The sequence below is a fragment of the Apiospora aurea genome, assembly GCF_038362705.1.
Source record: "Apiospora aurea strain CBS 24483 chromosome Unknown utg000003l_segment0_segment0, whole genome shotgun sequence".
Classification (NCBI taxonomy): Eukaryota; Fungi; Ascomycota; class Sordariomycetes; order Amphisphaeriales; family Apiosporaceae; genus Apiospora; species Apiospora aurea.
Window position 1 is genome coordinate 2,445,387 of NW_027117390.1, and position 18,498 is coordinate 2,463,884.

At 52.7% G+C, this 18,498-nt stretch overlaps 9 protein-coding genes across 9 annotated transcripts; 6 read left to right on the forward strand and 3 right to left on the reverse strand.

Annotated features, from left to right (window-relative positions):
• Nucleotides 1-3,237: 3,237 nt before the first annotated feature.
• PG986_004623 (uncharacterized protein) lies at nucleotides 3,238-3,579 on the forward strand (the record flags this gene model as incomplete). Its single annotated transcript, XM_066840845.1, has 1 exon — nucleotides 3,238-3,579. The coding sequence occupies one exon, from the start codon at nucleotides 3,238-3,240 to the stop codon at nucleotides 3,577-3,579; it is 342 nt and encodes a 113-aa protein (XP_066703472.1).
• Nucleotides 3,580-3,621: 42 nt separating this feature from the next.
• On the forward strand, nucleotides 3,622-3,882 carry PG986_004624 (uncharacterized protein; the record flags this gene model as incomplete). Its single annotated transcript, XM_066840846.1, has 1 exon — nucleotides 3,622-3,882. One exon carries the CDS (start codon nucleotides 3,622-3,624, stop codon nucleotides 3,880-3,882), a length of 261 nt encoding a protein of 86 aa, XP_066703473.1.
• Nucleotides 3,883-5,130: 1,248 nt separating this feature from the next.
• Nucleotides 5,131-5,583, forward strand: PG986_004625 (uncharacterized protein; the record flags this gene model as incomplete). Its single annotated transcript, XM_066840847.1, has 1 exon — nucleotides 5,131-5,583. The coding sequence occupies one exon, from the start codon at nucleotides 5,131-5,133 to the stop codon at nucleotides 5,581-5,583; it is 453 nt and encodes a 150-aa protein (XP_066703474.1).
• Nucleotides 5,584-5,848: 265 nt separating this feature from the next.
• PG986_004626 (uncharacterized protein) lies at nucleotides 5,849-7,582 on the forward strand (the record flags this gene model as incomplete). Its single annotated transcript, XM_066840848.1, has 2 exons — nucleotides 5,849-6,283; nucleotides 6,398-7,582. The coding sequence occupies 2 exons, from the start codon at nucleotides 5,849-5,851 to the stop codon at nucleotides 7,580-7,582; spliced, it is 1,620 nt and encodes a 539-aa protein (XP_066703475.1).
• Nucleotides 7,583-8,339: 757 nt separating this feature from the next.
• Nucleotides 8,340-9,062, reverse strand: PG986_004627 (uncharacterized protein; the record flags this gene model as incomplete). Its single annotated transcript, XM_066840849.1, has 2 exons — nucleotides 8,340-8,386; nucleotides 8,432-9,062. 2 exons carry the CDS (start codon nucleotides 9,060-9,062, stop codon nucleotides 8,340-8,342), a joined length of 678 nt encoding a protein of 225 aa, XP_066703476.1.
• Nucleotides 9,063-11,316: 2,254 nt separating this feature from the next.
• On the reverse strand, nucleotides 11,317-12,425 carry PG986_004628 (uncharacterized protein; the record flags this gene model as incomplete). The annotated part of the gene is made up of 2 exons (XM_066840850.1): nucleotides 11,317-11,768; nucleotides 11,828-12,425. 2 exons carry the CDS (start codon nucleotides 12,423-12,425, stop codon nucleotides 11,317-11,319), a joined length of 1,050 nt encoding a protein of 349 aa, XP_066703477.1.
• Nucleotides 12,426-12,982: 557 nt separating this feature from the next.
• PG986_004629 (uncharacterized protein) lies at nucleotides 12,983-13,386 on the reverse strand (the record flags this gene model as incomplete). The annotated part of the gene is made up of 2 exons (XM_066840851.1): nucleotides 12,983-13,298; nucleotides 13,382-13,386. 2 exons carry the CDS (start codon nucleotides 13,384-13,386, stop codon nucleotides 12,983-12,985), a joined length of 321 nt encoding a protein of 106 aa, XP_066703478.1.
• Nucleotides 13,387-14,021: 635 nt separating this feature from the next.
• Nucleotides 14,022-15,185, forward strand: PG986_004630 (uncharacterized protein; the record flags this gene model as incomplete). The annotated part of the gene is made up of 1 exon (XM_066840852.1): nucleotides 14,022-15,185. The coding sequence occupies one exon, from the start codon at nucleotides 14,022-14,024 to the stop codon at nucleotides 15,183-15,185; it is 1,164 nt and encodes a 387-aa protein (XP_066703479.1).
• Nucleotides 15,186-16,073: 888 nt separating this feature from the next.
• Nucleotides 16,074-18,255, forward strand: PG986_004631 (rhamnogalacturonase; the record flags this gene model as incomplete). Its single annotated transcript, XM_066840853.1, has 4 exons — nucleotides 16,074-17,642; nucleotides 17,833-18,033; nucleotides 18,123-18,159; nucleotides 18,236-18,255. The coding sequence occupies 4 exons, from the start codon at nucleotides 16,074-16,076 to the stop codon at nucleotides 18,253-18,255; spliced, it is 1,827 nt and encodes a 608-aa protein (XP_066703480.1).
• Between the last annotated feature and the right edge of the window lie 243 nt (nucleotides 18,256-18,498).

Below are 18,498 nucleotides of genomic sequence, written 5' to 3' on the forward strand. Positions count from 1 at the left end.
AACGCTTAAAATTAATTAAAACTATTCGCTATTGGATTTTTCGCTTAATTTTATATCCTTTTTATATATTCGCGCATTATAACCTATCTCGCCGTAAATATTATAATGCTTTTTATCGGCTACTCTCCGTTTTAACGAACCTTTATTTTTATTTTTATTAGGCGTTAAACACTTTTTTTTTACTTTTTTATCCTATAATTATTAAAATTTCTTAATAATAAAGGCTTTTTTAAACTAAACTCGCGACTTTTTAACTCTCCGGCGCTTAAAAAGTATTACATTAACTTCTTTTAATATATATATCCTATTACGTATAACGTGGTTTACCACTACGCGACGCATATCACTTAGCGACGCACTTTAATTTAATTTTAATATAATTAAACTTTAACGCGTAATACTTTTATAACTATAATGCCTAATTAATTTTAAAAAGATCGGATAGTTTTAGTAATTTAAGCGATACGAAACGGACCGAATTAAATAAGCTAAAAAGCGACCCCCCAATACTACTTAGAGACTAAAGCGGCAGTTCCCCCCTCGACCTCTATCTAAATGCGAGGGCAGCTAGCTTTAAAATACGCACGGAAACTACCGGAAAGCTATAACTTTTACGCGGCGCCTATATAAAAGCGGCAGAGATCATTAATAAAGAACGTAGCGCAAGGAGAAAGAGATAAAAGAGACCCTAAGGGGCCACTAGCGAAGCCCCCACGACTCTATAGCTAAGCGACGCTTAACTAACGTTAGCTAAACAATGGCTAAATGGTTAAACGGTCGAATAAGCGCTCAAAGAAAAATAGGAACAAAGATAGTTCTATGCCGTTACTCCGACGCGAGGCCGCCGCGAACTAGCTGCAAAGTCGCCGTTAAACTAGGGAGCGTGCCGTCGTTACGACGATATGCTTAAGCACGAAACATCGGTCCTAATATAAACACGCACTGGAAGAATAGGGCTTAAATCGTTCTTGTTTACCTATCGGGTTCCAGGCGTCCCGACGCCGCTATGTAACTACGGTAAAGGACGGGAGATAGCCGAACACTTAATTCTATACTACAAAAACTTCGAGGGAAAACAAGAGCAGCTAACAAAACAGCTAGTACTTAGTCCGCTACGAACTCGTCGCGATCTAGCGGCGCTTACTACAAAAAAAATACGGCGAAGGTTATCGTAAAGTGGCTTTTACGGACCGGTCGACTGCCGCTATATAAATTAACAATAGAGATTAGGGGACCACCTGAACCTAAATAATCTCTCTTCAGGCCCTAAAGCAAGGGTTACTAGGCTGGTGGGTAAAAACCAATATGGTAACGTCGAGCACGTAAAGTAGATTTTACGATATTAGCAGCGTGTATTTTTAGTCCAGCTTCGGCACGGTTTATTACACGAGGAACTAGGTAGATGTACCGAAGGCCTTCGGCATACGGCGTACTATTAATAATAATAATAATATTTAATTAACCCGTGTGTTTAATTAAACCGTGGATTACTTTAATTTAAAATTATAAAATTATTATTTTATTTAGTTTATTATACTATAAAAGTTTATATATATAACGTTTTTATAGTAAACTTTATTATAAATTATCATTATTAAATATTAAGAAATATTATTTTTAAAAATATAAACTATAAGTTTCTTTTTTTATATTAAAGTTTATTATAACTTATTAAAAATAATTTAATTGTTTTTCTATAAATTTATAATTCTACTTTTAAATAGACGGCCCGTTGCAGGGGTGGTCGGCTTATATCTCCGCGGTCACGCCGGTGCTCTCACATGTGGGATAATGGGCAAGAATTGTTGAAGTTAATGAACTTGTTGATGGGTAGAAACACACGAAGATTGGTTTGAGGAACAGCTAAGCACCAGCACGTCAACCGGATTAAGCTCCGAACACTTATTTTCCTATTCCGAGGACTCACCCGTAGCCTTGAGGTTGAAGGCCCGAGATCGGACTGCCAGTAACATCTGGCCACAGGCCGGGGCAAGTTTGGCTTTTTCTCACTTTTGCTCACTTTACGAACCTGGTAATCTGATTGGAAGTATATGACCCGGCGGGTGGTTGCGAAGTGGTCCGGGGAGAACCCGGAATTGACTGGAATCCCGCTACAGTGCTGTAAGTCCGACCCACGCAGGTTATGCGGTGATGTCATGTTCGGATAGCAACACAGGCACTTTAGTCATTCTGGTTAGATATATACGCTTCCAATTACTTTGGGTGTTGTCTGTAATTGGGCCGCTATGGGATACCTTAATTCCGATCACTCCTAACAGTCAGTAATTAGATCCAGTTCAATGCGTAGCGTGAAGACTGGGTCCAGGATTATGATGGAATGGGAAAGTTACCAACACGCCAATGGTGGTTGGCTGCAAATATGGTACCCAATGCACGTTGTGGCAATTGTTTTACATTCCATTGCATAAATTGTGGCCGGGCACGCTGATGTGTGGTGCGACACATTCCAGAGCAGTTCTTCTCAACCCGAGTTACTGCGCCAAGCAGATTCAACCGCGTGTGTGTGTCGACTCAAGAATCTAACGTCCGTTACTGACACAACTCCAGAACCCTGAACCGCGATGGCGGGGCTCCGGGGGAAAGAGGGGGCAGGAACACTACACTCCGGCCCTGGAGGGCCAGGAAGGCAGGGGCTACGGTGTTGAGTTTTCACATGAACCAGCCATTCAATTAGAATGCCCTCGAGGGCGTAAATGCATTATATAAGTCACAGACATTCCATTTGCGTTCTTGAAGCAAAGTCTCCGCCTTGACAATTGCCCCTGACTAGCTTCGCCGCAATCAAGTCATCCTGTCTTGCAACACCTGCAGACCCAAGCGATGTATCTAACACGGCTTCGGATTGTCTTTCTGTTGGTGTCGTTTTGGGTAGACCCGGCCATCGGCTTTCCACAAAATATCGTCACCTCGGATTGTATCACCGAGCCCGCTGCTCGTCCCACGATAACAGTTTATGTCACGCAGACCAGTACTGTGTGTACTGACGCCGTTCAGACCCCCGACGTCACATGTTGAATTTTGGCGTGAAAATCCACGCGGCGGCTGCGAACACGCATCCCGGTGACCCCATAGACCGAGGACACTACCAGCCCATCAACTCAGCCTCTGGTTTCAGCAATGTAGACGGGTTTGGTTCCGGTCAAAGCCCGGACCGCCCGGGAGTGCTCAGCTCTGGGAACAAGGACAACATTACTGGCAACCCGTAGTCCAACGGCTATGGCGCGCTGCCCGAACCTAAGACCAGGGACCTCGTGTGGTGGCCGCGGGTTTGACGACGCCTTAATCAAGGTGCTTGGGGTTGCCGCCTTAACAAAAGACGACCTCATCCGCTCTGCAAACAGATTGTGCTCGGACTGTGACCGAGCCACACCCGACTCCCCCGCGGCCACGGAAAGCGAACCAGAGAAGGTCTCAGAGCGGGCCGCGAACATCAAGAGCAACTACCTCAAACATACCGTTTACGCCGGCGTGCTGAAGCAGGCCAGATCGGGCGACGGGTGCAAACCCAACACCGGCGGCAGCTTCTACGTGTATCTCCGCGACTCGACCAGGCAATAGCACCTCGTGACTGCAGAGTCCGGTGCATGCAATATCGTGCCCATGAACGCCACGGACGACAGGGACGCTCGGGGTCAGCTGCTCCACTACCTCCCGGACGCCCTCGAGGCATGCGGCGTGTCGCGGTTCCGGGTCGCCTCAAAGGTCGAGTGGCCGCTCACCGCGCACGTCATTAGCCGGCCGCCGGTCGACTACGACGACGACGTGGACACGCCGGGGGTGTATGTCGCGGTCGATACGCAGGGCGGGGGTCTCATACACCGTCACGTGCAATATCCAGCGTCAGATCTCCAAGATATTTGATGTTCCTCGTGGATAACCCGTTTCCCGAGAGGTTGGAGTCCCTAAAGCGGGAAGAGCTACAATGGACCTAGATGGGCGGGATTGTGGAAGGATGCTGTCCAACTGCGTTCCTGAGTATCTTGTGGGGTTTAAACATGTTATGTTTAGTTTATATTCCCGCAAGCCAGCAATCGGGCTTGAGCCGCTCTCGTGTCGGGGGATGGTCCGGTTTTGTATTTCCAATGTGCTCCGGCATCGCGCTTTTGCAAAAGAAAGCAGCACTATCCCCATCTACTTATCGGACAGGTTTTACTGAGCTGTGTGGTTATTGAACTATAGGCATTGCACGCACGGCAAGGAAATGACAACCACGTGGGAGGAACAGGTTCAGGGCTGCAAGATTAGGGCAGGTTAGTGCTTACCTGCTGTGCTGACTGCGCCGCAAGACAACCTGTTGTCAGACGCTAGTATGGCCGCTTAACACACACAAGAGGAGTTCCCGTTGTCGGAAAGTTCCAAACGTGCGGCAAACACGGCAGATACACCGAAATCTCTGAGATATAACAGTAGACAGGTATAGGCATGGGAGTACCTGGTGTGGGGGTAGGTGGTAGGGCTGAGTCAGTTTCCATTTTGGGATACTCGGGTTTTGTGGACAGAGTGGGGGTTGTCGTTCGCTTTATCACAATGCTGGCTTGCGAAACTCGGTAAGTAGCTATTGGTGGCCCGGCCAGCAGCCGGGGCAGATGGGTGTGGCGATCATTGAAATACAGCTACACGGGACAATGGCATTGGGAGATTTTGAGGCAGAGCTCTTGTGGATATCAAATTCCCGTTATCAGAGGAACCCGCCTGAAACATGTAAGACCTAGCGAGACCCCTGCAGGAAAATATGCAGTCGCCCTCGACAGCCGGCTTTGGCTGAATAGCAAAATTCCTGCTCAGTAGCAGTTGGTATTCCGGCCCCCAAAGCCTTGCGACTTACCAATGTGCACCATGTCACCCTAGCTAGTATTGAACAGGGGTGAACAACCGGGGGGTTGCATATCGACCTTACTATAGAATATTCAGCTCGGGCTTGGCTACGAACAGGGGTCTGGAGCCTCGCGACCTAGATCACAACCCAGAATGTCATCGGGCTGCGGACACTTAAAGGAGCTGGCATCCTTTTGACATGTTCAGCCCATTCGAATTTGACAATCACTCGGATACAGCCGTATCAATTGACCTTATTCTTACTCGGCCAGCCTACCGCCGAAGCAAGGCACGATGGCGCAACAACACGACATTGAAATGCGGCAACGTCTTGCGTCATCAGAGATCTACTCACCACTCGGCGACTTGTCCAGCGCCCCGAGCCCACTGTCCCAGCCCGATCCATCCTACGCGAATTATAAATCTTCTCCGTACCATCGGGTCTCCCAGGTGAAGGAGGACGACCCACGCTCCGCTAGGCCGCTGCTGAATCACCAAGGCTCCTCGTTTTCCTACCAAGACTCCGAATATGCCTCTACTTATGGCCAGGATTTCCAGAAACCGGAAGCCAACTTCCAAGTTCCGATGGACATCCCGAAGAAGGTGCTCGAGACAAGCTGGCTGCGGTTCTTCCAAAGCTGGCCGGTGCACTTGCTGGCTATAGGGTCGACCGTCGGGATCGGCTGGCTGGGCTCCTCCCGTGTGTTCTGGTGCCCCGAAAACGGCCCGGTCGTGTTCGGGCAATAGCTTACCCACGACATCGTCTCCAACCTGCTCCAGCTCGCGGCCAAGGTGCACGAGATCATGATTATATTCTCCCTGTCAGCCATGGCTCTGGCGATGTTCCGGCGCCGCCTCGTCGGGGACGGTATCCGGCTCGGGTTCTTGACCGGCGGCTACCGCGTCGGAGACCCGGCCTATCTCACGAGCTCCTCCTTTTTGGCGCCAAGGCATGGAAAAGTCGAGGTCTTGGGAGGTCCTTCTCTGCGGTTTTCTGGTCTTCGCCACGATCATGTCCACCCTTGTGGGACCGGTGTCTGCTGTACTCCTGGTCCTGGCTCTCGGCTGGTTCGACTACGCGCCCGGAACGGCCTTCAGCAACTTGAAGTCTCCCATCCTCTATCGAATCTCCCGAGACCTAGCTTGGCGTCCTACTATGCATGCCGACGAGGACGACGAGCAGACCGGGGTGTGTACAGAAGGCTACGGGATCTACATGTCAGCCTGCCCAGCACGAGGGTTTAGAGAGATCAACGACTGGGTGAGAGATTGGGCAGCCACCGATCTGAACAGCTCTCCCACGTTCCAGTCCACCACATCCGACATCGGTCGCCAGCTGAGACCGACCCAGGCCGCCGAAAAGCCCTCCGTGGTTCTCAGCACCACCCCCTCGGAATTTCTCTTGCAAAGTATCGGGCTGATGAAGAACTACATTGGCAATACTAACGTAGGCGAGGTGTCTGGGAATCCTCGAGACAAGTTATCTACTAAAGGAGCGGACGACCCGAAGACACCCCTTTCGGCACAGCTATTCCAGCCGCTGGTGCAGCCACAATGAAAGCTATACGACAAATTGATATTCATGGCCAGCGAAACGGTCTACTTCCCGACCGATGATCTCAACTGCATGGGTGACGAGGACTGCCAAAGTCTCCAAGAGAGCCCCTACAGCTTCAGCCCGAACGCGTCCTTCTTCTCTAACAGCACCAACCTGGACAGCGATCTTAGCCACTACTTCGTCGACTACGATGGCACCTCCCTCGTCTACCTGACGGGCCAGATCCCCGACGCCGTCGTCGGCCGCCAGGGCACCAAAGTCTACATGTGCAGCATGGTGGCGAGCTGGATCCCGGCCAACTTCACCTTCGACCAAACGGCCAACGACGAGCTCGTGTCGACGGCCGGCTCGGACCAGAGCATGCAGGCCGTCTTCCGCGAGCACCCGGCCGCGAGCCGCGTCGTACGCTTCGACGACGCCTGGCTGCGCCTGCTGAACCCGACGCTCGTCAACACCACGGACGCCGAGTGGACCGCCCTCGATGCCCTCACGGGGCACTTCAGCACCGACACCACGCAGCAGGGCGACCACAAGCAGTACACGACCATGGCGGCGCACGAGGGCAACGACACGGCGGCCGCGCTGTTCCTGGCGAAAGTCTTCGGCATGTACCTGACCGAGGCCCTGGCGCGCACCTCGACGACGTGGCGGACCGTCGTCAAGCTGAGCCGCAACGAGACGAGCCTGTCGTACGCCAACCTCGACTACCAGCACCACCCCATCTGGAGCGTCAACAACATCACCGTCCACAACGTGACCCACGTCTGGGACCACGAGGGCGGGCAGGCCCTCAACACCACGCTCGAGGCGTTCGACCGGGCGCTCGACGAGGGCTCACTGCCCATTGCGCTCGAGGCGCAGCGGTACGGGTATGGCACGGGGCAGCAGCGCAAGACGCTGCACTTTGCTCAGGCCATCATCAGCATTTATCTGGGCACCGTGCTCCTGTACGCGGCCGCCATTAGCGTGGGCCACGTGCTCGAGCTCTGCCGCATGCGGGGCAGCCGCGGGGACCGGATCCGCGTGCTGAGCGTCGCGGCGTGGTCCGACTTGCAGGACCTGATGATGCTCGCGCTCAAGACGCCGGCGCCGGGCGGGGACCTGGCGGATGCCGGGGCGGGCGTCACGTCGGCGCAGACTTGGAAGAAGATTGTGAGGGCGCGCGCGGATGAGATGGATCGGGTGTAGTTGGTGTTGGATGATGGGGCGCAGGCGACGCGGAGGCTGGACGAGACGGGGAAGGAACGGTATTATTAAGGGGCACAATCTAAAATGGGCATCGGAGTAATTAAGGGGTATGGGGTAGGAATAATGAAGCCTTCGGCGGACATATCGCCCAATCATCTGCTATCTATATCATTGCTCTTGTGATGTGTTGTGATGTGTATAGTGACTGAGGCTGCCCCTAGGGGAGCACACTAGTACTTCCTTCCCTCGGCCATGTTGTCTTTTCGTCCCTGACGTTGGGCGGTGACGGGCTCCGTGTGACCCACAACCGACCAATTCTCAGGCCAGTCCGGTCTTCGATGCCTGTTCCTTGAAGTACGCTACCTGGGCCGCGGTGGGAGCAAACACCAAACGGGAGTTGATGTCTGTAATCTTCTTAACAAAACTGTCGCCGCCATACCCTCTCCCGCAGAACCTATGAGCATCGTTTAAAATAGGGACATGTTGCGCAATATGTAACAGGCTTGTTTCCACTTGGTTCGCTGTTTTCTTGAAAGTAACCCCTGTTTCTGAAGCCGGGAGAAGACCGTCAGTGCGAAGGGCACGTATGAAGTACCCCAGCATTAGCATATTGCAGTGATCCGTGCGATGATTTGGGTGGCCGCAGAAACCTTTGCCTCTTCTACTGTTTGTCCAGGCCGGAATCGCGCCTGACATCTCCAGGATGACATTCTCGAAGGGTTGCAGGAGCGAATCGATTATTTCCTGACGACGCTGTTTAATCGTTTCTAGAAGCCAATGTTAGAATGCAATTGGTGTCACGTTCTGTAGTAGTGGTCATTATAGATATTAAATCTTGTTTGAACTGACCGGTGACACCAGGGGGGATCAAGTCAGATTTGAACGAATATCCAGACCGCATGTAGCGTGCTAAAAGTCCCCCTGCTTCCACGAAGAGTTTCTGGCTACCCAGTACCCATGAAACCCACAAAAGTTTCAGATGCGACTGGAAGTCATTTCTCATGTCTCTCCTGGCAGTGTCAAGCCACGCGAGCGCCCACGGTCTCACGAGGTGTGTCGTGTCGTACTTGTCGGTAACAATTGTAATATCGTAAACATCGTGCAGGTAAAGCCCATATTTAAATTGTGGTATGAGATCAAACCTCGCATGCACCATCCCAAGCACCGTCAACATGGGTTCAGGCGAATCATCAGGTAACGTAACTGTCCAATCACCACCCTCTTTGGGCGGCTTGGACTCGGCGAAGCCGCCGAATAGCATTCTCTTCCAAACCGGCGAAGCGCGGGCCATAGCCCGCGAGCAGACCCGGAAGGTTTGGGCCACATCGTGTAGGTGGTCACATTGGTCGAAATCGGGACTATGAAGCTTGGCGGAACATTTGGTAGTGCCGACTTTGAGTAGGAGGTCTCCATCTCCATCGATGGTCGTGATATCGTGGCCTTTGGGTAGGAATGGGCAGGGACGTGGTGTCGAACCCATCGTGTAAGTGCTGTGGTGTAAGTAAGGTATGCGGCACTGGATAAACCTGAGAAGTCTGACTGCCAAAGTGGTATTGCGTAGCTTTAAAGTTGATTCCCATGCGGTCAATAACAGGTCCTTAAATATAATGCCCATGATGCAGTTTGTTTGCATGGAAACCTGGGCATAGAGGTCTGAGGTTTAGTTGTCATCGAATATATGCTTACTCGTCTGGGGAGAAATTAATTGTCTATACCAAACTCCGCTTGTAGCTATCAAGTTCCTTTTGAAACGAGAACCCAAAGGCAACACTATTTACCAATTCTAGGATAGTAACAGAGAATTCTAGGCAGGTTCGACAAAGCGTTATTGGCTGTAGTACATACAATTTCAATTATAGTCTTTCTCTATCCTGTGCGTCGTTCATCTGATAAGACAATTTGCCAGAATGAACTTACATTTGAATCAGGCCTCCTGCTTTGTTCGAGCCACGGTTGATGAGAGAAACACTCGACGATTCTAGAATTAGCTTGAGAAGACGATTACAATGAAGATCCTGAGCAGCCTTGAATCAGACAGCTCCAGGCTATAGCGCAATCTGAGTTGCTTCGAGACCCCTCGTGTAGTAATACTGAGATAGCCAACTCAGTACATCTCACCCTTCTCGTCAACACGGATTCCAAGTCTCCCCGCTTCCAGATATTTGGGGACATGACAGATCGAAAGAATTATCTGCCAACCCTTCAGGCGCTCCCCGCAGCTCGGGCGGGCGCGTGGTGCACGGCCCAGGCATGGTGGTCAAGTCACTCCCGTTACTGAACCACCTGGGCGATGACACCCGAGTTGGCATGGCGCATGATCCATGCGAAGGGGCTCTCGTCAGTTGTGGCAATAAAGCCTGCTGCAAGCGCATAAAGGCTCGCGCTCTTTCCTCGTCTTACTGTGGCACCTTCAGGATCTCAACATTAGCAATGCTTTCTTGAGACTTTTAAACAATAGTCTCACACACAGAGGCTTTCCCTGGGTGTCATGATCATGAGAACACCGAGTTGGCTTTTCCTTACCAAATATTGATCGAATCGAAAATACCAAGCTCGCTATACGCCCTCTTCCCGCGTCGTAGTTCGGTTTGCCATCCAACTCAATTTTGCCGCAATACAGGCACCGCTCATGTGCCTTTGACCCGTCATTTACTCTGCAGCAATGCTCGTTACGGCCGCAACGACATCGGCTCCATCGGCCCCTGTGCCCAACAGTTCTCAGTCCGTGTCGTAGAACTACACCTCGCAAGGCGCAATTAATTCTTCTGCGTCCATCTGCGAGAGAACGAAGCCGAGGTATTTGCTGGATCGTCCATTCTTTTAAACACATCAGGGGGCCCGATTCTCTTGACAGCCTTGCTTTGGTTTTCCTCCGACAATGGTTCCGGTCCTGCCTTTACGGCTTGGAGGTACGTAATGCAGACCCTGCCGTTGCGGTCCACTTGAACATCGGATTGACCGATGTGGTCTCCTCGACTGTGTTGGCTTTGTCGACACAGCACGTGTCAATCCACGACCATTACAGACCCTGCTTGCGGGCAATTTTGCACGCGCCACTGGCCTTTTGTAGTTGCGGCACCTTCATGACATCCTCGCCGCCAGTTCTCAGCTAGGGGGCCTGTTCCCCAATCTCCTCGAACGTGACCTCTTGCCCTACCATCGGTGGGAGAGGATTGCACAGCCTTGCTGTCTAATGGAGTGCTGGTCCCCATGATGTAGCTCGAATGTGGTAGTGTTGAGGAGCCGCATACCTACAGAGCATGAAGACAGCTTGTCTGGTTAGTATAGTAGACCACAAAGTACTCATGACGCGTGCCATAATGGATTAAGACCGAGATGTGCCGAATTTGGGGCCTAATTACGCGACGTTACATTTCACGTACCATTGGGCATCCTAGCCAAAAATGTCGCTCTTTTATCTACATGTGCATGTGCGCTTCAACGGTCTATTCGTGTCGTTCATATCCACTAGCTAGCTATGTCGTATCTTCCTAGAATGCGCCCTGGAAACCCCACGCCGCCATCCAAGGTCTGCTGCAGCTCAAAAATGACAGGTTCGATGCCTTCACGCTCCAGTAACCTCATTCCACAACGGCTGGTTCTTTAGAAACATCCAACAGTCTATCAGAGATGTTTTCCTTCGTTCCAGAGACTGTCAATGCCGTATATGATCTCCATGAACAAGACATCTGACGCGGTTGTGATGGCCAACAACTCCGGCTCCTTGACGCCAGCTATTTTTGGCCCAACCCAGTCTTCAAGCCCTGTGCCCGAAAATGCGTGAGCTCTGCCTCTGTGAGTGTGAACTTCACATTTCCGACGATCTGATCGATTTCACTACCAGCTTCTTTCATGAGTCTGTGACAGCCTTCATGGTCACTATCCAGGACGGGCGTCTGGATGATGATGGACTTTAAATTCTGTGCCACTGTACACACTGTCTTGCCGAGCATGATGCTTCTTGCGAATTCCGGATAGAGATGTGCCTTACGGAAGGAACGCTTAAGGTATCTCAACAGCAGCATATTGCATTCCGAGGCCTTATCATTATCTGACAGGCTGCAGCGACCGCGGCGTCGTCCATTGCTTGCTGCGTATGGATCCTCGCCTGATAATTGAAAAATAACCTCCTCCCAGGGCCTGAGCAGCTTGGCAATAGTAACATGGTGTATTTTGATTATTCGGTCTGAGAAGAAGAGGTCAATAATAGGTACTTGATCCCATCACAGGTCGGCGGAAACTTACCAGCGACATCTGGAGGGGTGAACAGAGAAAGCTTGAACGGGTATTCGCTCTGCATATTGAGTGCCAGATAATGTGCAAATGCGACGAAACGGCTTTGGTCGCCCAGGACCCATGTGATCCATAACTGCAGGATGGCTGACAAGTACTGCTTGCTACCATTTTCCCAGACTTGATCAAGCCAGAGTCGGGCCCATGGCTTCAGGAGATGTGTCAAATCGTACTTGTCGGCGAGGACAGCAATGTCGAACAGCTCTTGCACACCGATGGTTTGTGGTACGTCGTCAAACTTGGCATGTACTATACCCAGCAGCGTCGACATGCTCTGAGGCAAGTCATCCGGCAAATTGACAACCCAATCGCCTGACGGGGGCTTGGACTCGGCGAAGCCACCGAACAGCATTCTTTTCCAGACAGGAGAGGCGCGGGCCATGGAGCGGGAACAGACTCGAAAGGCAGAGGCGACATTGTGGGAGTGGGTGACTTGGGCATCACCGAACGGGTATCGTACACACTTCGTACTCCCAACGTTGAGCACGAGATCTCCGTCGTCGTCAAATACCACCGTGGCAGGTTCGCTGGGTAGGCCGGGACAGGGCATTGGTACATTACCAGTGATTAAAAAATCCATTTCGTCCAAATCGCCTCCGACAGGGAGGAAGTTTCGAGATTGAGAAACAATGATGTGGTGGTCGGTAGAAAATTGGGAAACAAAACGCTCATGTGGAATGTGGCATTGGCTAAGTTGATGGGAACCTTGCGCAGGGAAGGCAAGTGAGAGGACATTTTCTGCATGTATTCAATGTCGAGTGGAACCGGGTGTTCTCTATAGATACTCATTACAGAACATTCACATGAGTTACACATCCCAACTACGTATGACTCTCGAAATAGTAACGGTTAGCTGGCTGGCCCTTCGAACGCCATGGCTTTATGATCGCTCTCCAGGACTGCGAAGGGGGAAGAGGATAGATACATCTTTCCCATGCTGCCGTCGAAACCGTTGGACAGTATGATGGTAGGTCTTCTACCATCGTCCGCAGTGTCGGCGGCGGCGGCGAGGAAGTAGGCCAACGGCACCTTGAGCCCATTGACTTGCAAAAAATACCTTTGGCTGCGGGCCGGCAACATGACGCCGACCTTGGCAAAGCATTCGGTTTACCGCCGCCCATGGGTGTGATGCGCGGGTCTTTTTAGTTGCCATGTAAGGAGATGCTGGCCGCGCACGTGTAGGGTATGTGTGCCCCCGAGGGAGTTGTCGTCGCGGACCGACATGAGGTTCTTGAGCTGCGGGGCGTGCGCGATAACCGCTTCCGCGCGCCAGATCCAGGCCGCGTACCAAGACTCGAAGCCGACGGGGATGATCTCGCCAGCACTTACCTCGCACTCGCCTAAAACAGGAGTACTCCAGGTGGCGTAAGCGAGGAAGGAGAGATAGGACTTGTCAGCACATGACCGATGGAGACTCGCCAAACTCGTGAGATTCGGGAATAGTCAGTAATCAAAGGATGAAATGGGCAAGAATCAACGAGTAGCTCTGCGGATTTCGTTGCTTACTGCATAGCTAGTGACACCTTTATATATCATCTATTATTCCTATGTGTACATCCGAAGAGCAATAACTGCTTGAATGACCTACCAAGCTGTTGGTTTATTGGTATCAGCAATGTGCCTTCTCCGCGCCATTGAGCTATTTCGTGTGTCGTTGACTTAGTTTGTTGGCAACGAAACACCAGGTCGTATTACTACATACTTGGAAGGTCTGGTGCCGTATTTGATCTGCTATTCTGTTGGTGGCAATCGAGACTCTCGGGTCAGCCAGTGCCGCAAGAAGACAGAGCGAGCAGCTTGATAGAGCAGCGTCCGGCAGCAGTTGCTGCGATTGAAGCATGGGTCGCCAATGACCCCAGGGATGGGAAGAGAACCTACTTGCTTAGTCAAGCTTCAAACATCAAGAAATAACACCAATAATTATCCGCACCTAGTTGGGTCTGAATCGGGGAATTTGTGAAGCTGATCAAGATCAGTTTCAGGGTATCTGACTTAGGTAGTTGAAGAGTTAGGTGGGGTACGTGGGGCCTGAAATAAAAAATCACAGCAGCCCAAGCCATCTCCAAATTCGCGACAACACGAACATTGCATCGGGCCTGCAAAAAAAAGCTGGACGACCCTACCTCTCCGGCAAACTCCCCAGAAGATGGCGACCGCAAATGCGCCCGCGGGCTCGAGCGACGGCCTCACCAAGCTCGTACAGACGACAAGCGCCCTCATCTCCCAGTTCGAGCCCGTCTTGCACGCGGCCGCGACCGACAAAACTTCTTCAGCAACTACCCCGCCATCATCGTCATCCACCCCGCAGTCGCAGACCATCGACGCTCTGTCGCTCGCCCACGACTCGGCCAGCCTCATCAGAGCCCACAGCACCAAGATCTCCTTGCTGATCATCAACGAACCCTTTACGCCGTCCGCTATTGCCAAAGTCCTCAAGGAGCTCGTCGCCGGCCCCATCCCGGGCATTGCGTCTGCCGTCCAGGCGTGCGACATCGACAGGTACACGACGGTTGCGCGACAAGATCTGGCCTGGAGGTGCTACCGGGTACTGAAAGAGCTGAAGACTCTGGTTGAAGCGATACCGCTAAACGGCAAGGTGCTGCCGGCAGAGAAAAAGAATGGCATCTCCGGTGGTATGGGCAGCATGACTGTCACCGGTGTCATTTGGGCCGCATGCGACGATGTGATATTGCTGAAAAAGCTTGGCATCGCAGGCCTGCTAGTAAAGAAGGTGGAGCAGTACAGGGACACGTTGAAGGATGTACTCGACGAGCTTAAGGAGTGGAAGGAGGAGGGCGAAGAAGCCGAGGACGAGGAGGAGGACGAGGTTGAGTACGTCGCGCACCAGCTCGATGCCACCAGCCTATCGGTACAGGAAACTCAGGATGCCCTGGACGACCTCATGAACACAAGACATATTCCGCGTGATGATCCGGATAAGTTGGGCGAGCGTCTGGATTCATGCCTGAAGAGGCTCCGGCTTACCACTTTGTTGTACTCTGCGGTCATCAAACGAAGGCTCAAGACCCTGCCATCACTGCCGGCTGAGCCAGGCAGCCCGATCGTACGCCGTCTAGATGAGGTGTTCCCGATACTCCGAGGACTTCCCAACCGCTTCAATGAGCTGGCCTGCGCATTCTACGAGCTGGAGCCTGGCCCAATTGACGATGCCATGGATGCCTGTTTCTTCGACGCCTTTGCCGCGTCCGAAATGCTGATGAAGTCTTGGGCTGGCCAAAAGGATGAATTCACCGAATGGGCCGAGAAGTACCAGGTCAGCATCAAGAAACCCGAGGAGACCGAAGGATAAACCAATTGCAGTACTAGCATTCACAATTGATACCTACCTACTTACTTGTCCCCCGAATCTGAACCCGCTCTCGCAACCTGGAAACCCGTGAACCCACGATGGGAGCAGACAGTCCATGGTACTCTTATCATGTCAGGAGTCAATGATTTTGCATGAGGGCACAGATCTTTGCGGATGATGAACGAACGAGAGCATCATGTTGGCGCTTGTTGTTGTGTGGTTCGGTCGCGTTTTGCCCACTGTTAGCCCCGGTGGAATGTGCTCCGGACGAAACAACGGTGGCATGGTTCAATCAGGCCATCCCGGCACCTCCCAGAACAGGCAACGGGCAGAAGAGTGTGCTGTTCAACGCGGGGGACGTGCTGCATCCGAACCCGGCTCGCATCTCGGTTTGGCTACTCGTCCACCCACGCGGTATTCAACGGCGTCTTTTTGTCAATTCCCATCAATCATCGCATCTCGACCAAGGCCGGATTTGCTGCAATGCAACGCACACTAGATGATCGTGTGCTGGAGATGGCGAACCGGCCGATTTGGACTGTCCTCCCGTTTCCTCTTTTGGCAAATTGGCCATATGCTTACCAGCCTAGGGGTACAGCACAGCCCGTGCTCTCTCCACCAACGTGCCCTGATTCCGCCAATCATTGCAGCATCCTTTAATTAACACACACCGGCACCTGCTCCCCTGCATCACGGCCGAATTTGGCAGGTCTGGGGCCATGCGCCTGCGATTCGGAGATTGTGGGACAGGGTGCAGCGCATCGGCATCGAGTTCTTTTATAAGTCGACAGAAGCGTGCAAAGCAAGTAAGAACATGATGACCTCGTTCTGGCTCACCAATTCCCCACGCTCATTTTCGGGAACCCTCGCAGCAGTGTTGTTGTGATCATGCTTGTCCAAGCGCCTCTCCTGGCGGCCTTCGCCTTCGCCTCCACTGCTTTCGCCGCCTTCGGATTCACGAAATCCGGCGATAACTATGTTGTGGATGCGGGCTCCGATAATCCCCTCATCTTCACCGTCAACGGCAAAAGCTGCGACATTACGTCCATCAGATTCCGCGGCGTCGAACTGCAGGATAAGCAAGGCAGTCATATCTCTTCAGGTCTCGGATCTGCTACTGTCAGTGCCACCACTGTCAACAACCAATATGTTAAGATCACCTGCCAGACATCGACCTTGACCCACTACCTGGTGGTCAGGTCCGGAGACAGCACCATCCATATGGCCACCTACATCTCTGCCGAACCTTCCATCGGCGAACTGCGATTCATCGCGAGACTCAAATCGAGCGAGTTGCCTAACGAGCATCCCTACGGGGCTGTGTCTACTACGTCCGGCAGTTCCTCCACCGTGGAGGGCTCCGACGTCTTTGTTGTCAATGGGCAAACTCGATCCAAGTTCTACTCCAGCACCCGCTTCATCGACAAGGACGCCCAGTGTGTCTTTGGCGGCTCGGACCTGAAGCATGTCTGCATAATGACCCCGCAACAAGAGTCTTCGTCGGGCGGCCCCTTCTTCCGGGACATCGAGTCCAACAACGCCGGAGCTGCGACCAACCTCTACAACTACATGAACAGCGGCCACGTCCAGACCGAGGCTTGGCGCACCAACGTCCTGCATGGACCTTACATGATGACTTTTTCTCGCTCCGGTATTCCCACTGGCAAGGGATTCGACGACTCCTTCTGGGGCCAGCTCAGCGTCCAAGGCTATGTTCCCAAGAGCGGCCGTGGTTACGTCTCGGGTACCGCCTCTGGCGTCGCCAGCAACTTTGAGACCGTCATCCACTGGTACAATGGTGCCGCTCAGTACTGGACCAAGGCTGGGTCGAACGGTGCTTTCACCTCGCCTGCCATGAAGCCGGGCACCTACACCATGGTCCTGTACCAGACGGAATTCAAGGTAGCCAGCGCCAGCGTCACCGTCGCCGCCGGGCAGACCAAGAAGCAGGACATTGCCAGTACGCTCCCCAAGCGAAACGCCCTCTGGAGCATCGGCGACCTCGACGGCCAGCCCACGGGCTTCCTCAACGCCGACAAGCAGCAGCGCATGCACCCCTCGGACTCGCGCATGACGGCGTGGAAGCCCGTGACGTACACGGTGGGATCCTCGACCGTCGGCCAGTTCCCCATGGCGTTGTTCAAGAGCGTCAACGACCCGGCCACCATCAAGTTCAACCTCGACGCCGCGCCCGCCGGCACCGCGACCCTGCGCATCGCCACGACGCTGTCGTTTGCCGGCGCGCGCCCGGGCGTCAAGATCAACAACTTCAGCCCCGCGACGCCCGCGTTGCCGCCCAAGATCGACAGCCGTGGCGTCACTCGCGGCGCCTACCATGGCAACAACGAGGTCTATGACTTCAGCATTCCCGCCGGCACCCTTGTGGCCGGGACCAACACCGTCGTCATCAATGCTGTGTCTGGAAGCAGTGGTGCTACATTCCTGTCCCCCAACTTCGTAAGTTGCTCTGAGCTCATCCTACCCCCTCTCTCTCTCCTTCTCCCTGAGGCCGATTGGGGTCGCCTTTTCTTTGACGTGTCTCCATTAATACGTTGGGGTTGCGTCGAACAGATCTTTGATTCCGTCGAGCTCTTCACAAGCTAGATGTAGTCAAGTGGAGAATTGACACTGTTCGCGCCAAATGTAGATCTTCGATAGCGTCGAGCTCTTCACGGCAGGCTCAGGCTCAGGCAATGGCGGCGGCAGTGGCGGTGGCGATGACGACTCGCCCCCGCCTACGACGACTACGGCTCAGGCCCCTCCTGCGACTACCACGACGACGGCCCCCGACTCGCAGCAGACTCAGTATGGTCAATGTGGGGGGACTGGGTACACCGGACCTACTGTGGTAAGTACTTGTCAATCTACCTACATTGGCTGAGGAGTTGGACAGAGGCGAGTTTCAGGTGTTGACGATTACTGACACGTCTTCGGCAGTGCGCGAACCCGTTCAAGTGCACCGTGTCTAACGACTGTAAGTTCAGCTCCAAGAAGAGCAGGAAACTGTAGCTGCTACACCTCATGCCGAAATGATACTGACCGAGATGCAGGGTACTCTCAATGCCTATGAGGGGCAAGGGTGAATGGTTTGCGAACTTCTCGACGTGACGTCGAGATGCCCATGCCGTATGTCGCAAGGCAAGCGCCGGGCCTAAACCCCCTATGTCCCTAATCAATATCATTATTTATGCCGAAATGCAATTGTTCCTCCATCGGGCGTCTTACAGTGAGATCAGCTGGGTTAAGTGGACTCAATAGACAGATTGAATCACACCACCTTGGGGGTGCCGCTCTAACGAGAGGAGAGAAGCAG